The 22982-nt window shown below is 30.8% G+C and overlaps 4 protein-coding genes across 7 annotated transcripts; 2 read left to right on the forward strand and 2 right to left on the reverse strand.

Annotated features, from left to right (window-relative positions):
• Window positions 1-480: 480 nt before the first annotated feature.
• LOC106775831 (serine/threonine-protein kinase D6PKL2) lies at window positions 481-4622 on the forward strand. Of its 3 annotated transcripts, XM_014663040.2 has the most exons (4): window positions 481-714; window positions 845-916; window positions 1536-2578; window positions 3540-4622. In XM_014663040.2, exons 3-4 carry the CDS (start codon window positions 1623-1625, stop codon window positions 4420-4422), a joined length of 1839 nt encoding a protein of 612 aa, XP_014518526.1. In that variant the 5' UTR covers window positions 481-714; window positions 845-916; window positions 1536-1622; the 3' UTR covers window positions 4423-4622. The 3 variants fall into 3 exon arrangements, with proteins under 3 accessions (XP_014518526.1, XP_014518527.1, XP_022642363.1); XM_014663041.2 differs by lacking the exon at window positions 845-916; XM_022786642.1 differs by lacking the exon at window positions 481-714 and having other exon boundaries at window positions 728-916.
• Window positions 4623-5938: 1316 nt separating this feature from the next.
• LOC106775626 lies at window positions 5939-7523 on the reverse strand. Its single transcript, XM_014662770.2, has 4 exons — window positions 7040-7523; window positions 6675-6793; window positions 6466-6581; window positions 5939-6377 (listed from the first exon to the last, which is right to left on the reverse strand). The coding sequence occupies exons 1-4, from the start codon at window positions 7398-7400 to the stop codon at window positions 6161-6163; spliced, it is 813 nt and encodes a 270-aa protein (XP_014518256.1). The 5' UTR covers window positions 7401-7523; the 3' UTR covers window positions 5939-6160.
• Window positions 7524-8583: 1060 nt separating this feature from the next.
• LOC106775599 (U-box domain-containing protein 35) lies at window positions 8584-10258 on the reverse strand. Its single transcript, XM_014662746.2, has 4 exons — window positions 9864-10258; window positions 9267-9391; window positions 9067-9182; window positions 8584-8980 (listed from the first exon to the last, which is right to left on the reverse strand). The coding sequence occupies exons 1-4, from the start codon at window positions 10108-10110 to the stop codon at window positions 8779-8781; spliced, it is 690 nt and encodes a 229-aa protein (XP_014518232.1). The 5' UTR covers window positions 10111-10258; the 3' UTR covers window positions 8584-8778.
• Window positions 10259-18650: 8392 nt separating this feature from the next.
• Window positions 18651-22646, forward strand: LOC106774496 (phosphatidylinositol/phosphatidylcholine transfer protein SFH2). Of its 2 annotated transcripts, XM_014661514.2 has the most exons (11): window positions 18656-18972; window positions 19083-19114; window positions 19773-19856; window positions 20153-20206; window positions 20402-20479; window positions 20629-20682; window positions 20797-20856; window positions 20958-21053; window positions 21414-21515; window positions 21620-21700; window positions 22107-22646. In XM_014661514.2, exons 1-11 carry the CDS (start codon window positions 18915-18917, stop codon window positions 22398-22400), a joined length of 993 nt encoding a protein of 330 aa, XP_014517000.1. In that variant the 5' UTR covers window positions 18656-18914; the 3' UTR covers window positions 22401-22646. The 2 variants fall into 2 exon arrangements, with proteins under 2 accessions (XP_022642714.1, XP_014517000.1); XM_022786993.1 differs by lacking the exon at window positions 21414-21515 and having other exon boundaries at window positions 18651-18972.
• Window positions 22647-22982: the final 336 nt, after the last annotated feature.

The raw sequence follows: 22982 nt of genomic DNA on the forward strand, positions 1-22982 counted from the left end.
CAACCATAACTAACTAACTAACTTTTCAGTACTATCTAGTTTTGCCTTATTTGTCCGTATTTAGTTTTTAATTCTACTCCATATACAAGTAACGTAACATTTTTTATACTAAAAATATACACAAAACACCATTCAAAAAAAATGTTTAAAAGGGTTTCGTGAAATAATTTTTTTTTTTTGAAAACACTGAGTATAAATTAGTACATAAGAATATTAATTTTTCTTTTGAGATGTAATAAAATTCATGAATATAATAATAACATTTCCTAATAAAAGAATTGGATTTATGATTTAATACCCATATTGAAAAAGTTTGAATAATTTGCATAAGATATGAAAATAGTCATTGATTGATGTGTGTATGCATATAGATGAGTATTGAAAAATAAATAAAAAAGAAGAGATAAAAATGAAAAGGATAAAAGAATTATTTGGGCAAAGGCATGACAGACAGGTGCAAGACCTCAGAACTGTTTAGTGATTTGGACCTCTCTTGGTTTTGGCGACAAAAACCCTTTGAAATTATTGAATCAAGAAAAAAGCTTTGCTTTACCTTTGACCCCTCTCTCTCTCTCCTCCCTCTATCTCTCTCTCCTCCCTCTATCTCTCTCTCTCTCTCTCTCTAAGCTACCACCAGCTCCCTATCTACAGTGCTCTCTCTCTCTCTCTCTCTCTGCTAAAGCAACGAAGCTGTGTTCTGATCCTTCAAATTAGGTACTCTTTTGTTCTCTTCTTACTTTCCCTTTCTTCCAATCCTTCACTTCTCATTTGCTTTTCGCCATAGCTCTTCAAGTTTAACTCTTTTTTCATCTGGGTTTCTCTCTCCCCTTCCGATCTGCTTCAGATTCCACTTTTCCTCTTCAAGATCCATTTTTTATACAATTCTCTCAGGATCACTCTCTTCCACCTGCTTCTGGTAATTTCCCTCAAACCCCAATACCCCTTTTCTCTCCAAAATATGCTCCCCCGTTTTTGCCGGCAAATTTGACCTTTTTACTTTACTCTTCTCTTGGTCTTTTAAGTCCAACCCGTGTTCTTCTTCTCTGATTTTTTTGTGTTTTTTTGTTGATTCTTGTCTTGTTGGTGTTCCGTGACTGTTCTGCTTCACTAATTGGATCCTACTTTGCATGCAGCTTTGCTAGGGATGTAGATATATGGTATCTCTTCTTGCTAAAATTGGTCTTAGGGTTCTGTCCTCTGTTTGTTCTTGGGTAATATGGGATGGGGTTCACTTTTCTGGTGCAGTCTGAGGTCTTGGCTGGTTAATTATCTTGTTGTGTTTTGGTTAGGTTGTGATGTACTTGTGCTGTTATGTGTCAAGTGGAGGAACTGTTTTGGTTTTATCTGTTAAAAGGATCTATTTGTCTGATTCTGAATGTGAGGAAATTATGTTCTGATTTTATTGATGTTTGAAGTGTTTGTTCTGTGGATTGGTTCATGAATATCTGTTAACGAGCACCCGTTTAACCAGCATGTTTTTCATACTGTGGCTTGATGGCTGACTGATTTTTTATGATGTTGGTGGCTTTTTGTAGGTTGTTTGTTGTTTTTGGAGAGATAAATGGATGCTGAGCCACTGTTTTGGTCAATTTGATCTTGATTGAAACTTTTTAGTATTTCTGATGGACTCAAAAACTAGCTCTAGATCTCTTCCGAAACACCATCAGAAGACGGCTGGAATTCAAACCCTTGAGGCAAAAGACAACGGGTCTTCAGGGAATCCAGCTTCTCTGAAAACAGGGAAAACTGAGCTGGCTGGTCCAGAGGATTTATCCAAGTCTGTAGGAACCGTTTCCAAACATAATACTGGGGAAACTGCTGAAAACAAGAAGTTAGGAGTTTCAATCCAAAAAGGGTCTGCCGATTCCTTGAGCAATAAAAGTAGTTCTGGTGCTTCTTCATCTGTTCTCGACAAGGCGGATCGTGCTGTTAATGAGAACTTAGGCTCACAGGAAAACTCCATTGATCAAGACAAAAAGACATCGGAATATGGAAGTGTAAAGAACAGTTCTGTTTCTGCCAAAGTTAGTGATGGGGCGAGCAGTCTCGCAAAGACAAGTGGAAGTGCCAAGATTAGTGACAGAGCTGATTTTGTTGAGAGTGGTAAGAGCAGTATTTACAGAGGAAGCACAAGCAGTGATGTGAGTGATGAGAGTACTTGTAGTAGCTTTAGTAGCAGCATAAACAAACCTCACAAGGCAAATGACTTGAGATGGGAAGCCATTCAAGCAGTTCGAAGTAGAGATGGGGTTTTGGGATTAGGTCACTTTAGACTACTGAAGAGGCTGGGTTGTGGGGATATAGGCAGTGTTTACCTCTCTGAGTTGAGTGGAACTAAATGTTACTTTGCAATGAAGGTAATGGACAAAGGGTCCCTAGCGAGTCGCAAAAAGCTACTTCGTGCCCAGACAGAAAGAGAAATCCTGCAGTCTCTTGATCACCCATTTCTCCCAACTTTGTATACTCATTTTGAAACTGAGAAATTCTCATGTTTGGTAATGGAATTCTGCCCAGGTGGTGACCTCCATACTCTCAGGCAGAAGCAACCAGGGAAGCATTTTCCTGAGCAGGCAGTAAAGTATGTTTAAATTACAATTTAATTTTGGTTCATGCATGCTGATTATTATACTCACTGTATTTCTTCTTTAGAGTTTCTCCATTTTCTTATACTACTTGTGAGTGAAAACTGGATCCGGTTTCAGATACAGTGCTTTACTGGCTTGTTATTCTACTGGGAAAGAAACTAGATTTGAGTCCTCTCAGGGTGTTGTAGTTACATCTAAATCATTTACCTTTTAATTTCTTTTCAAAATTGTCCCTGGATAACCCCTTAAGTCTAATGTAGGTGGTTGCAGAGTGGTCTCATCCTTATTTGTGCTTATTGCTCCAATTGCTGCACTAGATTTAAACAGCCTAATTCTAATGCTTTGATCACTTTATCCTTGTATCCAGATCCTGGTTACCATTATACAAGCATCTATGACCACTTAATTGCTTAATATGTAAAGAACATAACATTTTTAGTGTAGAATCTTCCTCTCATGCATGCATGGAAAACATAGGTGGAGGCTGTGATACGAGTTCTTTTGCATTTGGGTTTGCTTGTTTTTTACTCTTTAAATGTTTATGATGCTGCTGTTTGATTTATTCAAGTCCTATATGAAGTCAGATTCTGTATTCCAGACAATTTCATAGATCAATTGTGGGTTTGATGTCTGCTTTCATTTTTCCAAATGAACAAATCTATACATAATCTCAATCATAGTAAAATTGAATCTTCGAAAGCTTGATTTTGGGAAGATAAATTTAGTGGAAATCGGAACTGTCTTTAGTGTATCAAAACAATTCTAGGGCATATGTTTATTTTACTCTGCGCATGGCTCCTTAAGCCGAAAATGAGTTGTCTGAATGCTCCTTAAGCCTCTTAGTCATGATTTCTTGTCATGCTTACTTCCTTTTTGGGTACTTTGCCTAGTTTTGGCAGTTATGTTAATATATGATTTGATGGTAATCACAGACATTTTCCTTGTAAATTGCAGATTTTATGTAGCAGAGGTCCTTCTGGCTTTGGAGTACCTGCACATGCTTGGGATTGTCTACCGTGACCTTAAGCCAGAAAATGTCCTTGTTAGAGACGACGGACATATTATGCTCTCTGACTTTGATCTCTCCCTCCGATGTGCTGTCAGTCCGACCCTTGTGAAAACCTCATCAACGGATTCTGAGCCTTTAAGAAAGAACCCCGTTTACTGTGTCCAACCTGCATGTATTGAACCACCTTCCTGCATCCAACCATCCTGTGTTGCCCCCACCACATGCTTTTCACCCCGGCTCTTCTCTAGCAAATCAAAGAAAGACCGGAAGCCAAAAACTGAAATTGGCAACCAAGTAAGCCCATTACCTGAGCTGATTGCAGAGCCTACTGATGCTCGGTCCATGTCATTTGTTGGAACTCATGAATACTTGGCACCTGAGATCATCAAGGGTGAAGGTCATGGGAGTGCAGTTGATTGGTGGACTTTTGGGATCTTTCTATACGAGCTGTTGTTCGGTAAAACTCCTTTCAAGGGATCCGGTAACCGAGCCACGCTGTTTAACGTGGTGGGGCAGCCGCTGCGTTTTCCAGAAGCACCTGTTGTGAGTTTTGCAGCAAGGGATCTTATAAGAGGGTTGCTGGTGAAAGAACCTCAGCACAGATTGGCATACAAAAGAGGTGCAACTGAGATAAAGCAACACCCTTTTTTTGAAGGTGTGAACTGGGCATTGATCAGATGTGCTACCCCACCAGAGATCCCAAAGGCTGTAGAGTTTGAGAAGATACCCTCCCCAGCCTCATCAGCTGGTGTTGAAAAGGCTGTTAACCACATGTCAATAGCTAATCAGAAAGGTTCTGATAATTATCTGGAGTTTGATTTCTTCTAGAGCTAGAGACACTATTGATTATTACAAATGGTTTCTGTTAAGAGGGGAGGAACTTTTTTTCAATGTTTCAGAAAACAGACCATGAGGAATTGTATGTTTGTTTTTTGTTGGCTATTTCCAGTTTCAAATTTGTATGGCACAATTAATGCATGGCTTCTCTGTCATCTCAAAAACAAACTCATAAAAACAACATTTATTCACTACCAGCCAATGCTGCTGCTGCTGCTGATGATCTAAGCTCCCCAATTGGTAACTATGCAATTTTGGATACTGGAGCACATCTGCATCATCCAACTTCCACACCTTTTCTTTCAACATCACGTCCTTGGATCTAATATCTTAAATCCATCAAATGCAACTAAATGTTTTTCTTTTATCTAACGCAATTTCAAGGTTCTATTTCAACTTTATACATCACTTTATTTAATTTATAATTATTTTTGTATATATAAAAAATTAAAGAGTGATGATAAAAAAAATAACGTTAAAACATTTTTTAAAATAAATAAAATTCTGATTCTTAACTTGTATGAATATAGATTAGACTGTGCTACAGTTTAAATATAATGCTAATTTCATTTTATTTCGGTATAGATGATTAAAATTTTAACTTAAAGAACCTTTTCTTAAAAATTGCTGCATTGACTACTATAGAGAATGCGGCTTCTACTTTTTAAAAAGAAGTTCTATCTATCAATTTACTTTTTAAAAGAGAGGAAAAGATTACAAATCAATTACACTTTTGTTCGTGCTTGTTTTAAGTGAGGAGTACAAATATAAAACAAAAAAACACAAATTCTTAGTACATTTCAACAAATACTTTATTAATAATATTTTGTATTTACTCGTCTAAATATTCAGCTTATACTATCATTCCTCAGCATCTTTTCTAGGCCCAATAATGAATATTTATTAAGTTTATTCATTAATTATGTTAACTGTACAATACTAATTAATAAAGAATGTTTTAATCTCTTCATGCTGACATTAGTGAAACTAAAATATGAATTAGTCAAATTACACGCAACTGATAGGAGTATCATTTATGCGTATAGATTTCACCAGTACTTGAAATATAATTGATTTTTTTTATTTGCTATGTTTTTTTTAAGAAAAACACTTGAATTATATGAAATTTATTATCTTGATTTTGGTTCCATAAAATATTGTTTTTCTTTATAATATTTTTTATTTTAAATTAATCCCTGAAAAAGTATTCAGTAAAGCACAAAATAAAGAAAAACTTTAAAGGTACTAAAATAAACTAACAAGGACTAGAGCTAAAATAGATCAAAAGTCAAAAAAAGAAAAATTTTAGAAAATAAAAAAAATGTAACTTTATTTAAAAAATTAATCCCAAATAATTATGCAAATAGGTAATTGAATAATTGAGTTGTTTGAAAAGAGAGAGCAATTTAAAATTAAAACCATTTTTAAGATATAGTAGATAATTTGAAGTAGGACTTGGTCAATTTGATATAAATATTATCTCATCTCAGGCTAGTGATGCATATGGTTTGTAAAGCATCATAGCAACCACCACATGTTAACAGCAATATTACCATATAATACTTTCAGCCTAACTCACCATATCATCATGCATCAGAAGCTCACCACTAATTTCTTGGAATAGACAATTGCCACTTTCAGTAATTACAAAACTCTGATATATACATCTGCATAATGATAATTATCTCTTTAAACATCAATTATTCACTAATTAATCACATTTTTATGATCAAAATCTGGGTCTAAATAGCCATATGGGATTGGACACAAAACGCATAAGAGGAACAAAACCACATGATTCATTCTCTTCATGTGCAACTCTGGAACTTGTAATCATTTGATCTGTTACTTCATTTCCATCGCATATTATTTTAACATCACAGATTTCTGGTGCATTTCTGAGGACCTTATCTGCTATGCCATTTCTTCTTCTGGACATGGATTTGCTACTCATCACAGTAAAAAAATAGTGACAGACTAGTAGAAACAATTATTGCTATTAATTTAATTTTAGATTACTGCAAAGAATGGTACCTTAAATTAGATTTGGTGATTCCAATCACTAATTTTCTTATATCATGATCTCTAACTTGCTCTGTTATTGCTTTGGCAACGTTGTCACCCTCTACAACCATCACTTCCACCTTAACCTGTACTTTTTCTTTACATATTAAATTCCACGAAAGTGATATTTTTCAACGATCAAACTGTGTATTGTTTTTGTGTGAAAGAGATTTCATTACCTTTGAATCAAGGCACAAGTCAATGAACTCTTGAAGGAGCAATTTTTTCTTGCCTTTCTGTTGAGTCAAGTGAAAGTTAACATACTCTGCATTTACACGATTCCTTGGAAATTTTCCAACTGCCATCAAACATCAAAAGCAACATTAATCAATGGAAACAACCACTTCATTCATTCGTTGACTTCAGCATTTTGATTAATAAAAAATAACCTTGTGAAGTCTTATACCAGCAAAACTATTACATGGTCTAAAACCACTATATGTTTATACTTCCAACCAAAAAAATTTCAACTTATAAATTAGTCTGGACCATGTGATAATGAAGAACTATGCAACAATTTATCTTCAAGAAGATGATGACTCACATGGACTTGGGATGAGCCTGATTTCAGGAAAAACGTGTCTGAGATAGACAGTGGTAGAGGGTCTGACAGCATGGTTCAAAGTCCATAAAAGGGCTTCCATGCTTGATTCTCCAACGTGGTCTACTGCCACATGAACAACATCTGTGTCGTTGTTGTTGTGAATGTCAAAAGAGAACACGCTACTCTCAGAGTCTTCTGATATTGTCTCCAATGATTCCTTCAGATTGATCTCAAATAGCTCCTCTGAATCTTTATTGTTTACTTCATTGACGCTGCAGTCATACACCTGAATGAAACCGCAACAGCCTTCTTCATCGGATTCGTGGTGCAAACAATCATGTCTTTTTTTCCCTGACATCATTGGTAGCAGCTGTGACAACTTTACATCAGCTTGGTTTGTCTTACGAGATGAGTTTTGTAGACTTTTCTGATTAAAAATTTAAGAAAAAACTGGAAACTGGATTAGAGTTTCACTGTGTTTAGCATAGCTAAAACGAAACTTCAATGAGTTTATGAACAATTTTTTGTCTTTTACGTACACAATATGTATTTTGTTTTTGAAGTTGATGTTGTTCAAACTCGACAAAATTATTATGAAGGAAAGTTTTATACATTTTGTTTTGTAACAATAAAGAAAGTGGGAAGAGGAGGATTTTTAATTAGTAAGAAAGTGATACGAAGATGAATAGAAATATTCTTTAAAAAGATTAAAAATAGAAATTAATGGAGTTGTGATGAGGAAAAGTTAGAGAAGTAGCTGAGTTTAAAGTCAAATCATTGGAACATGTTAATATATAAAATATGATTATCTCATCTCTTTCAAATGGAAGATTAGATAATGACTATATACATTGGACACTTGTGTTAATTAATTAACATTTATACTAATAAGCCAATTATAATGCTTATTATAATATGACAGAGAAATAATAGTAATATAAACTTCGATATTATGAGTTAGATATCTTTTTTTTAAGTTATAATGAGAAATTTTTTAATCAAGCATGCAGTACATTAAGATGAATATAAGTCATATCACACAATAAGTTCCATCTTATGTAATTGTAGCATAGAAAAACCTCACTGTACAACTTCACTTGTGATTGAATATGTGTGGTAATTGGAATTAAATTATTTTAGAGCGAACCAAAAATAAATTATTTTACATGAATTAATAACATATTTAAATAATAAAAATAAAGTCTACAAAACCAAAAAAATCGACATAAGAAAAAATTTACATAAACTGTGTGGATTAAGACCAGCCCACAAATTGCTGGATAAACCACTCTGAATGTAATAAATGGTTAAACACATCAATTTTTTTTTTCAAAAGAGTTGAATTGACAATTTAACTACATTTCAACAAAAAAAAATTTAACATATCTTTTAATATTAATATTTTTTTTTTCCGAAAATTCTTACGGACTATTAATTTTAATAAATTCAGATGATGAATATGTACTTTAAAATGAATGATAGATATATATATTCCTTTTCATTTTGAAGATAAATTCTCGTATTTTATCTACTCTTCTCCCTGCAACAGAATAAACAAAAAATTGTAAATATATGGTAGATTCTTAAACCCAATCCACATCTCTATATAAACAATGGTAGATTCATGAAGATTGTTGGTTTTTCAAAGGGTAAAATCTAAAACCAACATTGACTTAGGGAACTATTCCCAATGCTGAAATTGAGTGACTGACACACAGTACTTATGAAAAGCTTTGGTCTTAAAAGTTGAAACAAACACAGGAAACCGAAGCATTTTGATGATGCTTGTTTTTCTGGGACATGGAAGTATCAGTGGCAATGGCAGCGGCTATCTGTTCATTTACTTCCTTTCCTTCACATACAATACTCACATTGCAACTTTCTGGAGCATTCTGAAGTATCTGATCAGCTATGCCACTCCCTTTCTTTGATCTCAATTTTCTGTCCAACCAAAATGTTACAAGACTAAATTATCGATTCTTTTCTCATAAATTATAACATCCTTAACTGTTTCAAAAATATTCTACCGTATTTGAGATTTGCTTGCTCCAATCACTAGTTTTCTTATTTGAAGAATGGGAATGAGGTCGATGATAGCCTTTGCAATCAAGTCACTCTCAATCAAGATTGTTTCGACCTTAACCTGTTTGATATTTTTCTTACTTCAACTCTTGATTTAGCCTGAAATTGGAAAGTAGTTTCCATTTTAGTTGTAGAATGAGAGTACCTTGGAAGCAGAACATAATTGGAGGAATTTGTTAAGCAGCTCTCTTCTCTTCCCTCTTTCTTGTGCCATGTAGCTCTCTACATGCTCAGGACTCACTTGCTCCTTCGGAATCACTCCAACTCCCACTGTCATAACACAAACACATTCACAAACTCACAAATATGCTTGGATTATTGCTTAGTTGGAATCTTCAACTTCACAAGAAAAGTCTTATTTTTCTTCTGTATGACCTTTTGTCTTTGAAATTCTCATTCCTTTATTTCAATCATGTACGAGTTAGGACATTAGAAGTTTAACTTTAGCAGACATTTTTTCATTCTTGGATTATCATAAGCCCTCAAAATTGATTCCCGGTTATACTGAAGAAAACCGAATAAAAAAAATAAAAAATTTAAGAAACCATGTTGCCCTTTGAAACTGTAAACCGTCATATACATATCTGAGAAGCGATTAATAATTTTTGTTTGGTCTTGAAAACAGCATGGTGGTTAAGACCTCAACCTCACAGCGTAGAGGTAGGAAAGAAAGAATGATTGAAAAAGTATAATAATCCAAAAAGAAAACAAGAAAAGAAAGAAAGATAGAAAGAAAAGTTACATGGATTTGGAAGGAGGTTGATCTCTGGGAAAACGTGTATGAGATAGAGAATGGTAGATGGAGTGGTGAAGTTGGTGAGGGTCCATGACAAGGCTTGGATGCTACTGGGGCTCTTTCCGACGGCTACATAGACGGTGTCTTCCTCCTCCTTGTTCTCTTGTTGATGATTGTTGAAGGTAAAGTCTGAGGAGTTATCTTCTTCTATCTCAGTGACGGGGTGCATGGTCTGAGTTAAGGTTTGAGACATTTATATGACTAAAGAGTTGTTGTTGTTGTGTGTTGTTGGTTTGGGTGAAAGGGTGTTTAGAAGAGAGTTGAATTAATAGTAGCAGCGGCCTCAGAGACAAATTTGATGGTGTGAAAAGCCATGTGATTCCTAGACTAGCAAATTTAGAGTTTGAATATCAACTTTGACTTTTATTTTTCTCTATACCAACCCAAATCTCTTGTATGAGATATTTTGCCACTCTTTTTTGTTTTTCAAATTTATGAATTTATGTATTTTTCTTAAAATATTTACAAGTTATCAAGAATTGACACTCGATTCATAACTTTATTTTTATTTTTTTAAAGTTGTTACTTAAGTGGTCTTAATTCTTTTTACATTAAAGTTCTCACTTAAGAATCTCCTTTAAAGTTACTATTTGTTTCTTTTTTAAAATTATTTATATACTTAAAACTAAACTTATTAAGGTTTTTAACTAAAACTTTACTATTTAATTTTTAAAATATAGCACTGTTATTTTTATATTTAAAAAATATTTAGGTATTTATTTGTTCTATTTTTTTTTAGATATTCAGGTTAAAAGTTTTTATTTCACCATTTATATTTTTCTTTTTATTTTATTTTTTATAGATTCTTATCTTCTTCTTTGTTCGGATCATCACCACCAATGCAACAACCACCATCTCCGTTGGACCACCACTACGTTGATCACTATGAAATTTTCCTCGTTCCTCTTTCTCGTGCAACCACAAATTTGAAACAATAAAACATACCTAAATAACAATTACCAGTAACCTTGTTCCAGAACCACAATCATGAATTCCCTTCTCCTTAGGATTTGCTTAAACCTCCATGGTCATGATTCAACATGCAAGAAACCACCACAAAACTCTAAATTAAGAACGCGAAATCTAATCCCGATCATCCTCTTCTCGCGAACAACAACCGAGCCATAACAGTGCCACCCTAAAATCCTAAATTAGAAAACCCCTAATATGCAAAATCCCAAATCGCACCACCACTCCACCATGTTCGTCTTCTACACCTCGAGATAGTTTGGTTCTTCATCTTGAGAAGCATAGGAAACTCAAAAACTTAACCTTCATCCACTTAAATTTAACTTTAACTTTTAACTTTATCATGTCAATTAGACAGATTGTTTCCACTTATTGTAAAACTGTACAGGTCACTCAATCATAAGATAAGTAAAACAGACCAACTTGAACCGTTTTTTACAAAATACAATATGTTTTTGTTGGAAATTCAAGTGAGTCAAAGTCTCACATTGGATAGAAATAAGAAAGTAGAACAATATATAAAGATGAAAAACTCATAAACTCATTATCTTAAGGTTTTGAATAGAGAGTGATGTCAATTCTTTATATAGTTGGACTCCGATGTTATTGATGTTTGTGTAAAATCCATAGATTTTTTAAGTTGTATTTAATTTACTTTTTAAATGATACATGTTGAATAACTTCTTTTAAAGTTTAAGTTTTTTAAATTGAAGTGAAATTTTAACAGAATAGGGAATTTGTCTAACAATTCAATCTTCTTATTTAGTTTTCAAGTCATTCATTTATTAACATAAAATTGGTGAGTTTTAATTATTGAAATTAGTCTCTTTAATTCTCTAATATTTATAATAGAGAAAATACTTAAAGACATTTGGTAAAAGAATAATTTATATCAAACAATCAGTATTTTATATAAACAAACAAAGAAATTTTTCGTGGCTTATATTTAGGGTGACTAGGTCTAGTTGCTAAATAACATTATATTTAGGGTGACTAAGTCTCATTAAGAAATAGCATTATATCTAAGCCTAAATAAGAGATATCATTCCCAACTACTTAGAGTTTAAAACACTACTTTTGTCTTCCATGACTGAATTTTAAAAAAAAAATTGAACTATTGTGTTTCTCTTTAAAAATGAAGAAAGCTACTAATTAGTTTAATTCTGAAAATATGACCAAATTAGTTTATATTTTCAACTTTATAAAATGAAAGATTATTCTACTTTTTTAAAACCCAGGTTCAACGGTTCCACATTGTTCGCTATGATTTTGTATGAAAAAAAAACTCGAAACATATTACAATATGATATTTTACTTCCGTTTGATTAAAAAAAATTATATTTAAAATAACTAGTTCTCATACCTAATGACATGGATATATGACACGTGTGTATCTCTTTATAGAATAATGATACTTAGACAACATTTTTTTGACAACATTTTAATATGTGTGTTTATAATTATTATTATTATTATTATTGATTGTGGAGTAATTTTACACCAATCACATGATGACACGTAAATGATATTCAAACATTGTCTAAATATCATCATACATCTCTATATGTGTGTGTGACAAATATATAATAGAATACACTAATTTTTCTCCGATTTTTTGAGATTAGATTATTTACCTTAATAGTAACTTTCTAAAGGAGCACAATATCAGGATTGTTTGCTTTTAAACTATAGAGTGTCCATGATACAAAAATATCGTGCAAATGTTTATAAAAAATCAAGTAGTAGTATAAAGAGGAAAGTGTGAGAAATTTGACAAAAATCTCATAGAGAATTAATATAATTTTATTTAAAAAAAGTAAGATATTTCTGAGATTGTTTTAAATACTCTTGCACCTCTATTTTTTTATTATTATAATGAGTTTTTGTATTGAAAATATATACGTAATATAAAGAGAAATGACAACATAGTTACTCAAAATAAAATAGAGATTTGTACAAAATTAAAATAAAATAAAATTTTCAATATAATTGGAACAAATCTTAAAACATATTAGCATAATTTCTTGTTTATATTAAATTAACCCAACTGCCAAACTTCTAAGTAACTAACTAACCTCATTATACCAACAAACTAGGCAGTGTCAGGAGTTATTCATAGTTTTTATTATTATGATTTTTTTTTTTGTATATTTTCAATCTTTTAAAAATCTTATAGGAACATGTCTTACTATGTATGTGTATAAATGTTAAATTTATTTAAATAGTATTAATATTGATATTTATATATAATATTAGTATAATTTTATATTCTCAATATTTATATATGTCAAATTGTATGTTTTTAAGAAATATTAATTAGTTTATGTCATTTTGCAAAAGATGACACATTAAATAATTTAGTTGTCAAATAATGACGTTTGACTAATTAAACTTAGTCAAAATATTAGCATAGGCTTGACAAACCATCTATGCGTCTAGGCTAGGGATACACCCAAGTTGAATAAAATTTCGAATGGCATATATTAAGTTTGAAATTATTCAAAACGTCTTTAATTCTAAAATGTTTAAATTATTTAAGTAAACATAAATAATATTTTTCTGTTAATATGTTATTTTAATTATATATATTAAACCCAAATATTTATTTATTATTTTTAGTGTTGAAATGTTTCTGTCATAAAAGATTCTTTAAACTTAAAAAGAAAAGAGTGTTTATTGGTTTGATTGTAAAATGTATATTTAAATGAGTTGTTATGAATGAAATTAAGATGGGATCTTAAAAACAAATTTATATTTTATTAGCTGTTGGAAGATTCTTATAAAGTCAAACCTATTAACTTTCATTGAAATTATTTCAACCATGATGATTTATAATTTGTTTTACATAAATATTTTTCTCATTGACTATTAAATGATTAGCTTGATTAGATAATTTAAAGGTTTAATAGGTTCAGAGGTTCCTATATTTGGAGGTTTGTTTCAATTGGGTCTTCCAATGTTTGAAGTGATCAATTAAGTCCCTAATTTTGTCAATTTGAATCAATAAAAGTCTTTCCGTTAAATGCAGTTAATGCCGTAAAGTTTTTGAACATGTGACACGCTGAGGCTTCCAGATGACATCGTTTCAAGTACATAGATAGATTATAAAAAGATGAAATAATTGATCACATCAAAAATTGAAGGAACCAAAAACAAACCTCCACATATAAGGACCTCCGAACCTTATAAACTCAATTTAAACCTATCTAAACTTTTAATATATGTAAACAAATTTTTAGATGACCGTTCATATATTTTCCTTAATCTTTTCAAACGAACACATATCAAGCAAATAAAAATGTCTGTAACGCATTACACATGTTTGACTCTTAAATCTAAAGATGGAAAATAATTTTTTTTTTTTGATATTCTGTTGAATTCGTTATAACACCGATGTTCTCTAAAATAGTGTTAAATTTGTCTCGATTTTGATAAGAAAAAATTGCTTCGATTAAGTATAGAATATATGAATAAATAAATTTTAAGTATTTAAATTGAGTACAGGAATCATATGAGTATATATACAATTGTTTCATTTTCGTATTTATAATTACTTTCGTTGTTTATATTCTCGTCTTTAATTATTAAAACACTCATAATGAAATAAATAATCTAACAAACTTATTTTTACCGAGGTCTCTTATTCTTAATTTAATTTCATTTGAAAAATTCTTTTTTTTATCGAATACTTTTTCATTATTTATCTTAATTCATTATTTAATATCTGCAAAATTCATTTCATATTACTAAAATATTTTTTTCTCTTACTACAACTTTGATTACACAATTTTTTTATGCATTTTCACTTAATTAATGTATTTAAGTTAAATAAATTTTACACACACATTTAAATGTTTTCACCTTTTAAATATTTTTATTTATTATTTATTGTTTATGTTTTGTTAAAAATATATCTCAATTTCAAATATGTAATTGTGAAAATTTTTATGTCTTTTTGACATTATATCACAATATTTTTAATTTTTTTATAAAATGATTGTTTAATTAATATCTGAAACAATAAATACATCGTTAAAATCATGAATATGGATATATTTTATCGAAAAAGGATGAAATATAAATTTTATAAGCATTAAATATGGATATAGAGATTGAAATGAAATGCTATAAACTCGCAACCTTCCTATGATTATCCTACTTAAACCTATTAATTTATGAAAAATCTTGTTCCATCCAACCTATTTTTTTTCCTATCTAAACAACCGTTTGATTTTTATATAACATATGAATTAAATAATCTGTGTATTTATTATTATATTAAATAGATCATAGTAAGTTTCATGTTTTACTTAAAGAGAAATAAAATATAATTTAACAAGAATAAATGAATGTTATAATAGTCTACAAAAATATTTGATATTATTAATGGCGAATACAATACAGTGGTAAATATGAACAATTATATATTTTTCTAAATATAAAAATTTGTTTTCACTTAAACCTAATAACCAAAATCAACTAATATATTTTAACTTAGGTTGAGTTGAATAAAAATTTTAAAACCATTTTTTTATTTTCATGTTGAATCTAAACAAAACTAATTTTAACCTTCAACATCAAAACCAATCAATCCGTTCATGATAGCAAGGTGGAAGGATGACGCTTTCAAAGGTAAAGTTTCATATTATGCTTTTTCTTTTTATTTAAGGGACATTTTTTTTTTCATTAAAACATTTTTTAATATGCTTTTTCTTGAACTTCAAATGCGATCTTAATAAAAAGAAATATGAATTGCTTTTAGTAATATCCTTTGTGAAAAGTAAAAGCTGCATTACGTAGAGTTATCATGATATAGGTGGTGCTTTGTATTTATGTGAGATGTGCTCCTTCTCATGCAACTTTCTCTTTAGATAAGAAATGCAACCTTGCACGTGTATTTACATTCATAATTTATATAATTGATAATAATATTTTGATAACATTTTTTTTATAATATTTTAACATTATTTACGTGTCATAATGTGATTAGTCAATGTTGGTGTTTATGATCATTATTATTAATTGTGAAATAATTTTGAACTAATTATAAAATAATATAATACGATGTTAAAATGTTATAAAAAAATTGTTGTCAAAATATCATTATCTTTTTTATAATAATTAATAAGTAGAACATCATCACTTAATCACTTGATAAAAACTATATAATTCTTATAGTGCCAAAATTCTTAAAAGTAATTTTAAGTCGAGTTAAATTAAAACAATTACATTTTATAATAATATTGATCTTACTAAGAATTTATTTAAATTGAACCAGTGATAGATTAGTTATATCTATAGAAAAAAGTACTGGAAAAATGTATTATATCATTTATACAAATTATGACTATAAAAAAAGAAACGAGTCCAAACAAAAGACTAAAAGAGTTTAACTTAATAACTTTGATAAATCAACATTTTCAAATACATTTAAACAATCATATAAATTTTATGACTACAACTTTTTAAAAATCATTGGCATAATTTATTTTTTCTTATCTCAAGATAATTAGTTAAGACACGAAAGTATTTATAAAGTCTTTTGAACACATTAAAAAGAAAAGAAAAACTAAAAAAATTTCACAAATGCAAAATAGAATAATTTACTCTACAGGGCACATGAAAGAAAATAAAACAAGAGAGAAATTCAGCCGTTAAAAGCAGAAAAAAAAAAAAGAAAACTTATTTATTTAAAATTTCGTCTATTTTAGTATATTCCTTATCACTCTTTATTAGATATAACTTGTCATGGAGAGAAGAAAAAAGCCTTTAGATTGAAAACTTATATAAAAGAGAGAATATTTCACGTTTAAAAAAATAGAATTATTTAATAGAAAATAAATTTGATTTAAAATAATTGATAATCTTTTTTAAAACATAGTTTCATATCCTTCCTTTAATTTGACTTATTTGTTTTGATGTTATAAAAACTTATCATTTATATTAATTTTAATGTCACTTTAGAATCTTATATATTCATTTGAATGTGACATCCACAATTGGAGTCCTTGCTTTTCCGACAAATCTTCCACATTTTGAAACCATTTGATGCCACCCATGATTTTCCAATACTCACGAGTTTAACCACCCATCCCTCTCTTTTGCCTTTGAAAAAAAAAAATAGTATTTTTACCATTTCTGTATAATCAGAATTAAAGTCTGAAAATGTGTAAGTTGACCACAGAGGCAAACACAATGGAATATGTTAAAACCATGTTTAAGTTTTGAAGAACATGTTGCATGTTTTTACCATGCTCCTTCAATTGATCAAACATTCAACTGTTGTGCCATTTCTAGCACATGGTAATTTCTTCAATCTTATCATCTTCTTTTCTTTACTTTATTATCTATTTTTCACCATTCTACCACCTATTTACTAAATGCTATGTTTGGTGGCCAAAGGAAAGAAAAAATAATAAAAAGATAATCACATTATTTATTAATCTTGATTAATTAACCTTGTATATTATCATGTTACCTAGATTATCTTTTTCCAATCAATTACAATGTTAATAAGTTTAATTATCTTCCAATAATCATAATATTGGTCTGTTTTATAAAACACAAACTATCTTATATAACTCTGGTAAAATTCATAATGAGACTCTTAAATAAGAAACCAAGAACATTAACTTTGAATTAAAAAAATAAAAGAAAAATCATAAAATTTAAGGTTCCCCGATGGAGCATTTATTTAACCTATTATAGGAACTTCATGACTTGGGGATCTGGATCATGATGCTGCAAGTATATTCTTTTTTTTTTCTTTTTTCTATTTCATAAAGAATAAATATATGAGAATAGGTTAGATTTTTCTCATAAAGTGCATGACAAAATAAGTAAGAAAACAACCTATTAAAACTTTAAATAGTTAGATTTTTAATTATCTATTATTGTCACCTTTTTGCAAAAGTCAAATTTAGATCAGTCGGTGGAAAATATATAGATCGAGCAGACCGGGACCAGAGCAGTGAAGGCTCAGATATCGTCATGCCTATATCAGCATCCCACTCTTATAAATGAACACCACGAGATCATTAATTTATAAAATATAAAAGTCATTATGTTTTAAAAATTATTTTAAAATAATTATAATTTTATATTTTTATATTTATTTTTTTACAGCTTAATTAGTTAATTAAATTTTTTGACAGTAAAACTAAAATAAGTTTTTATGAAGTAATTACTATTTTAATATATTTTCTTTTAAAAGAACAACACATTCCAGTTTTTCTGAAATTGTAGTAAAATTAATTATACATTTTTATTTTAAATTATTTATATTTTTCTTAATACAAAGTTTCTCTATAAAATTAACTCTAGTAAGCTAAAAGTATTGAATTGTTTTAATTTAAATATTAAAAAGAAAAATTTGATGGTTTGTAACAATTTAATTTAATTTATGAAGAAGTAGTTCTGATAAAGTTAGAGAGATATTCCTCCAATTTTTTCTTCTTTATTATATTTCAAATTTTAAAACAATCATAATCATGCATTACTAGTTATATTCTTACATTTACAATTAATAAATATAATTTAAATTAAGAAAAAAATAGAGACCATAACAGAAAGTTAGTTTATATTTTTAATAACTGAGGATGAAGAACAATTATGACAAATTTTATAAAAAATATTGTAATCTTGAAAAAGACATCCAACCAAATAATTACAAAAGCAAAGCCAATGGTTAAAACTAATATAAACAGTGAGAAAGAGAGAGAGAGAGAGAGAGAGAGAGAGAAGTGGATGGCATGGTGGATTGAATCTTGGGTATATCTATCTGTGTAACTATCTACTCTGAGTCACTTACTGAACATTAAGTGGAATGACTGCATATAACATCAAACTTTGGTGTGCAGTACTGTATCTGTAACAGTCAAGCAATGCAAACACTCTAGATAGTGAGTGAGTGAAGCTAAAGCTACAAAAACTACCAAACAAAAAATACTCTTTTTTCTTCTCTTCTCTCCTCTTCTGGAGTTTTAGTTTTTTTTTTTTTTTTTTCATTCTCTCACCAACAAAAACAAAATGGGTCTTGTTGTTTCTGAGGATGCCCTCAAGAAGCTCCAAGCTCTCATGGATCAAGGTCTTACCTTTATCACATCTTCTCTTTCTTTTTCATCTTTCTCTAATTTTTTTTTCTCTCTCACCCCTTTATCTTTTCTTTCTTCCTTTTGTTGAATTGTTTCTTTCTAGTTGAGGAGGAGCCACTGCTGAGAACTTTTCAGGTAACCATTTTGGTTACTCATTCCCATATGTTTTGAACATTCTAATTTTTTTTTTCTTGTGTTTTTATTTCTTGGATGTCTGTTTGTTCAACATCTGCGAGCTGACCCTGATCTTCCTCTCTCTTTTTGTATCTGACCCGTGTAAATTGCATGTGGTGGTTCAATGGATTTTGTTTACTGTGGTCTTTGGAACCCTGAAATTCCGGTGATTGTCTGTGTGTTTCATGGATGCATATGACTAATTGGCTCTTCTACATTCCTCCTCCTCTTCTGTTTAAGACTTCTCTCGGATGATTTAGCCAAATAAACGGGGAGGGGGATGAGATCTGATTTCAAGTGTGTAGGTCAATCAATGTTGTACTTCTGTGTTTCTCTTCAAAACTCAATGTTAACATGGTTGAAGGGGACAATCATTTCTTATGTTCCACACCTCTTATTGTTTAAGTGTGCTGACAAAATATGTAATTGGTAATAAGATCTTTCTATTTCTGGATGGCTGCTAATTCAATCAATTGCGTGCAATTATCTGGCTATTCTAGTTTGAGTTTGGTGAAATCCGGTTATCTCTTGGCAACTTATGCACCTGCTTAAGGACAAGTGTTTTCCACTAGAAAAGCACTCTATCTCCCTTTTGGAATTTAATTGTTGTTTTTTGCAGAATGTTCATCAAGGATGTGTTACGGAAACCTTAATTCGATTTCTAAAGGCAAGGGAGTGGAACGTTGCCAAGGCACATAAAATGGTAAGACATGTGCAGAGGAAGTGTGGATTTATTGAATGATTTGCAAATGTGTTCAATGCAAAGATAAACACGGCTGTCAGAAGGCCCAAATTCTGCTGTATACACATGCTGTTGTGGCATATGGCTCCACCTAAGTGGGTCTCCCTTCACAAATTTCCTATGGTGGAGGGGTCAGAAAAGCCATGTTATAGTGTTGTGACGGTGCCGTAATGGATATTTGGCAATATTAGTTTATTGTTGGAAATTGACTATGTTATCCATTTAACTTAGTTTTAAATGCCTGTATTATTTTTCAGATAATCGATTGTTTAAATTGGAGAGTGCAAAATGAAATTGACAACATATTATCGGTAAGTCTAGTTTATTGTTTAGACATTTTTTTTGGCAGTTCATATTTTTTAGTTTGGAGTTTTGTCTGTAATTGAGAGATGTTCTCATTGAGGCCCTTTATGTATTTATTGTCAAAATCTTATTAAAATGTATACTTATTGCACAAGACTATGAGTTCCTGCATGCTAAGCCTGGATGCTTTTTCATTTTTCCAGAAGCCCATAATTCCTACTGATTTATACCGAGGCATTCGTGATTCACAACTTATAGGTTTGTCAGGTTACTCGAGAGAGGTGCTCTTCAAACACAATCTTATCTCAGTATCTATCATCTTAGTTGTTTTTTATTACATTTTTAATGCCTTTAATCAAGATTACCTAACTTGCTTGTTCTATCACATGTTCCCAATTTTAATGCTTGTCCTGCCTTCCATACTTTCCAGGGTCTTCCTGTCTTTGCAATTGGTGTAGGGCTTAGCACATTTGACAAAGCATCTGTAAGCATTTTTAATGGCTACGTTTGGACATTGGGGCACTATCTATTTCTTCCTCTTAAAGGCCTTGTGTTCTTATCTTTTCTAGCACTATTTTTCGTGCTTGTATGATTTCAGGTCCATTATTATGTGCAGTCTCATATTCAGATTAACGAATATCGTGATCGCGTAATATTGGTGGGCATTTCACTTTGAAGTCCTCAGATTCTTGATTTTTTTATTAACCTGCTAATTTAGCTTCTGCCCTTTTATTTGTTTTGACCCGTATATGCTTGTAGCCTTCTGCATCAAAGAAGCATGGGCAGCCTATTACCACATGCATAAAAGTTTTGGATATGACTGGTCTGAAGTTGTCAGCCCTGAATCAGATCAAGGTACTTTCTAATTCATACAGCTACTGTCCAGCGGGGTCAGTACAATTGGGAATTGAATTTATTCATAATGTGTTTTTATGTTAGGAAAATAATCATGCAGGTTATTGTGTAAATGCTAATGCAGCCATTGTGAAGAGATTTGTGTCTGTAGATTACTATTTAAGTATCATGTTCAGTAAACTAGAGCATATATGGAAGTAATGGACTCACTCAAAGTTGCACTCCAAGATTGAGTTTATATTAAACTATTATTGTTATTACTTTGTGCAGAAATGCACAAAGCAGAAGACTTGTTCAGCCTATTGCCTTTGCTTTTAAACATTTTCCTATATCACTGAGTTTTCTTTCATGCTAATGCAGTTGTTAACAATAATATCATCCATTGATGATCTGAACTACCCTGAGAAAACAAATACTTATTATATTGTAAATGCCCCATACATATTTTCGGCCTGTTGGAAGGTATTGGTATTCCTTGCGACTTTGTTTTCTGTATGATATTTTTGTTCATTATATTGGTTTAAGTTGTGCACTTAGAGATAATGCTTAGCACTTTGCATTGGCAGGTTGTGAAGCCACTCCTGCAAGAGAGAACAAGAAGAAAAGTGCAAGTCTTACCAGGTTGTGGGCGAGATGAACTGTTGAAGGTAAAGTGTTTGTTTTTATTTTTGTAGAGATGCTAAAATGGAAATTTTATCCCCAGATAAGAGACAGTAGCACATGCCTATGAATAAGAGAATCTTTGCTGTATTTCTTTCAACCGCATGCATGTTCATCATGTCTTAAATCTACAAGCATAGAAATTAATGATTCTATGGCATATATGCATCTCTGCACTGTTTTTCCATAAAAGGTAACAGTAGCCAGATCGGAACAGTTCATTCCTGTGGAAGTGTGTACAATCTTATCCTGAAAATTTCTTTACTTTTCTATTCAGTCCTTATTAATAAGCTTGTGGAGTAGTTCTATTTTTTGTCATAAATAAATGCTTGATAACCTGTTGTCTGCTTTTATATCCTTGAGTGGAAATTAACAAATAAAATTTGCATCTAGATCATGGATTTTGCATCACTGCCACATTTCTGTAAAAGAGAAGGCTCTGGATCATCAAAACATTCAGATAATGGAAGTGGAAATGAAAATTGCTATTCCTTGGATCATCCTTTCCATCAGAAGCTCTACAATCACATAAAGGAGCAATCCAGAATCCATGAAGCTGTTGAACCAATCAAGCAGGGATCATTCCATGTAGATTTTCCTGAACCTCCTGCTGAGAAAGCTGAGATTGTCAAGACTTTAGAGTCTGAGCTACACAAGTTTAAGATCAGCAATGGAAATTGTGATTGAAGATTGATGGATACTGTTGTCAATGTTGGCCATGTGGTCTTTTTACAGTCCTACTAACCATTTGAACTAAATTAATATAGTACAAGGGTTCTTCCTCTTCACTACCATCAGGATTCCGCAGTACAAGTTAGCCTTGTTTATGTTAGCTTGAGAAATTTAGGGAGTAGTAGTAATAATAAAACGGATCCTAGATTTGCATTATGCCATAAGGCAAGTAAGAAATGTTATTAAATGTGATCTTTCCCATTCTGTTTCTTCTAAAGCTAGATATTTGCATTTTTAATCTTCAAATTCCCTTCTCAATTCAAATACATAAAAGTTTAAGTTTATATAGAAGTTTGTGTTTGAAATACTGAACTTGGAGAAAAAGAACCTATTCATTTCCATTTTTTTTACATAAAATATTATAATGAAAAGACATTCAATTTGTACCTATATGGAGAACAGAAAATTCTTCCAACAATATCTAATGCAATAAGTAGTATCTATCTTAAACTATATTTTTTTTATCAAGTAAGAATAATCAATTATTACGGTGTTATGTTGAGATGCTTTCTTATATTTTTTTTGGGATGTGAATTA

Source organism: Vigna radiata, chromosome 10 (genome assembly GCF_000741045.1).
Source record: "Vigna radiata var. radiata cultivar VC1973A chromosome 10, Vradiata_ver6, whole genome shotgun sequence".
In the NCBI taxonomy this organism is placed as follows: domain Eukaryota; kingdom Viridiplantae; phylum Streptophyta; class Magnoliopsida; order Fabales; family Fabaceae; genus Vigna; species Vigna radiata.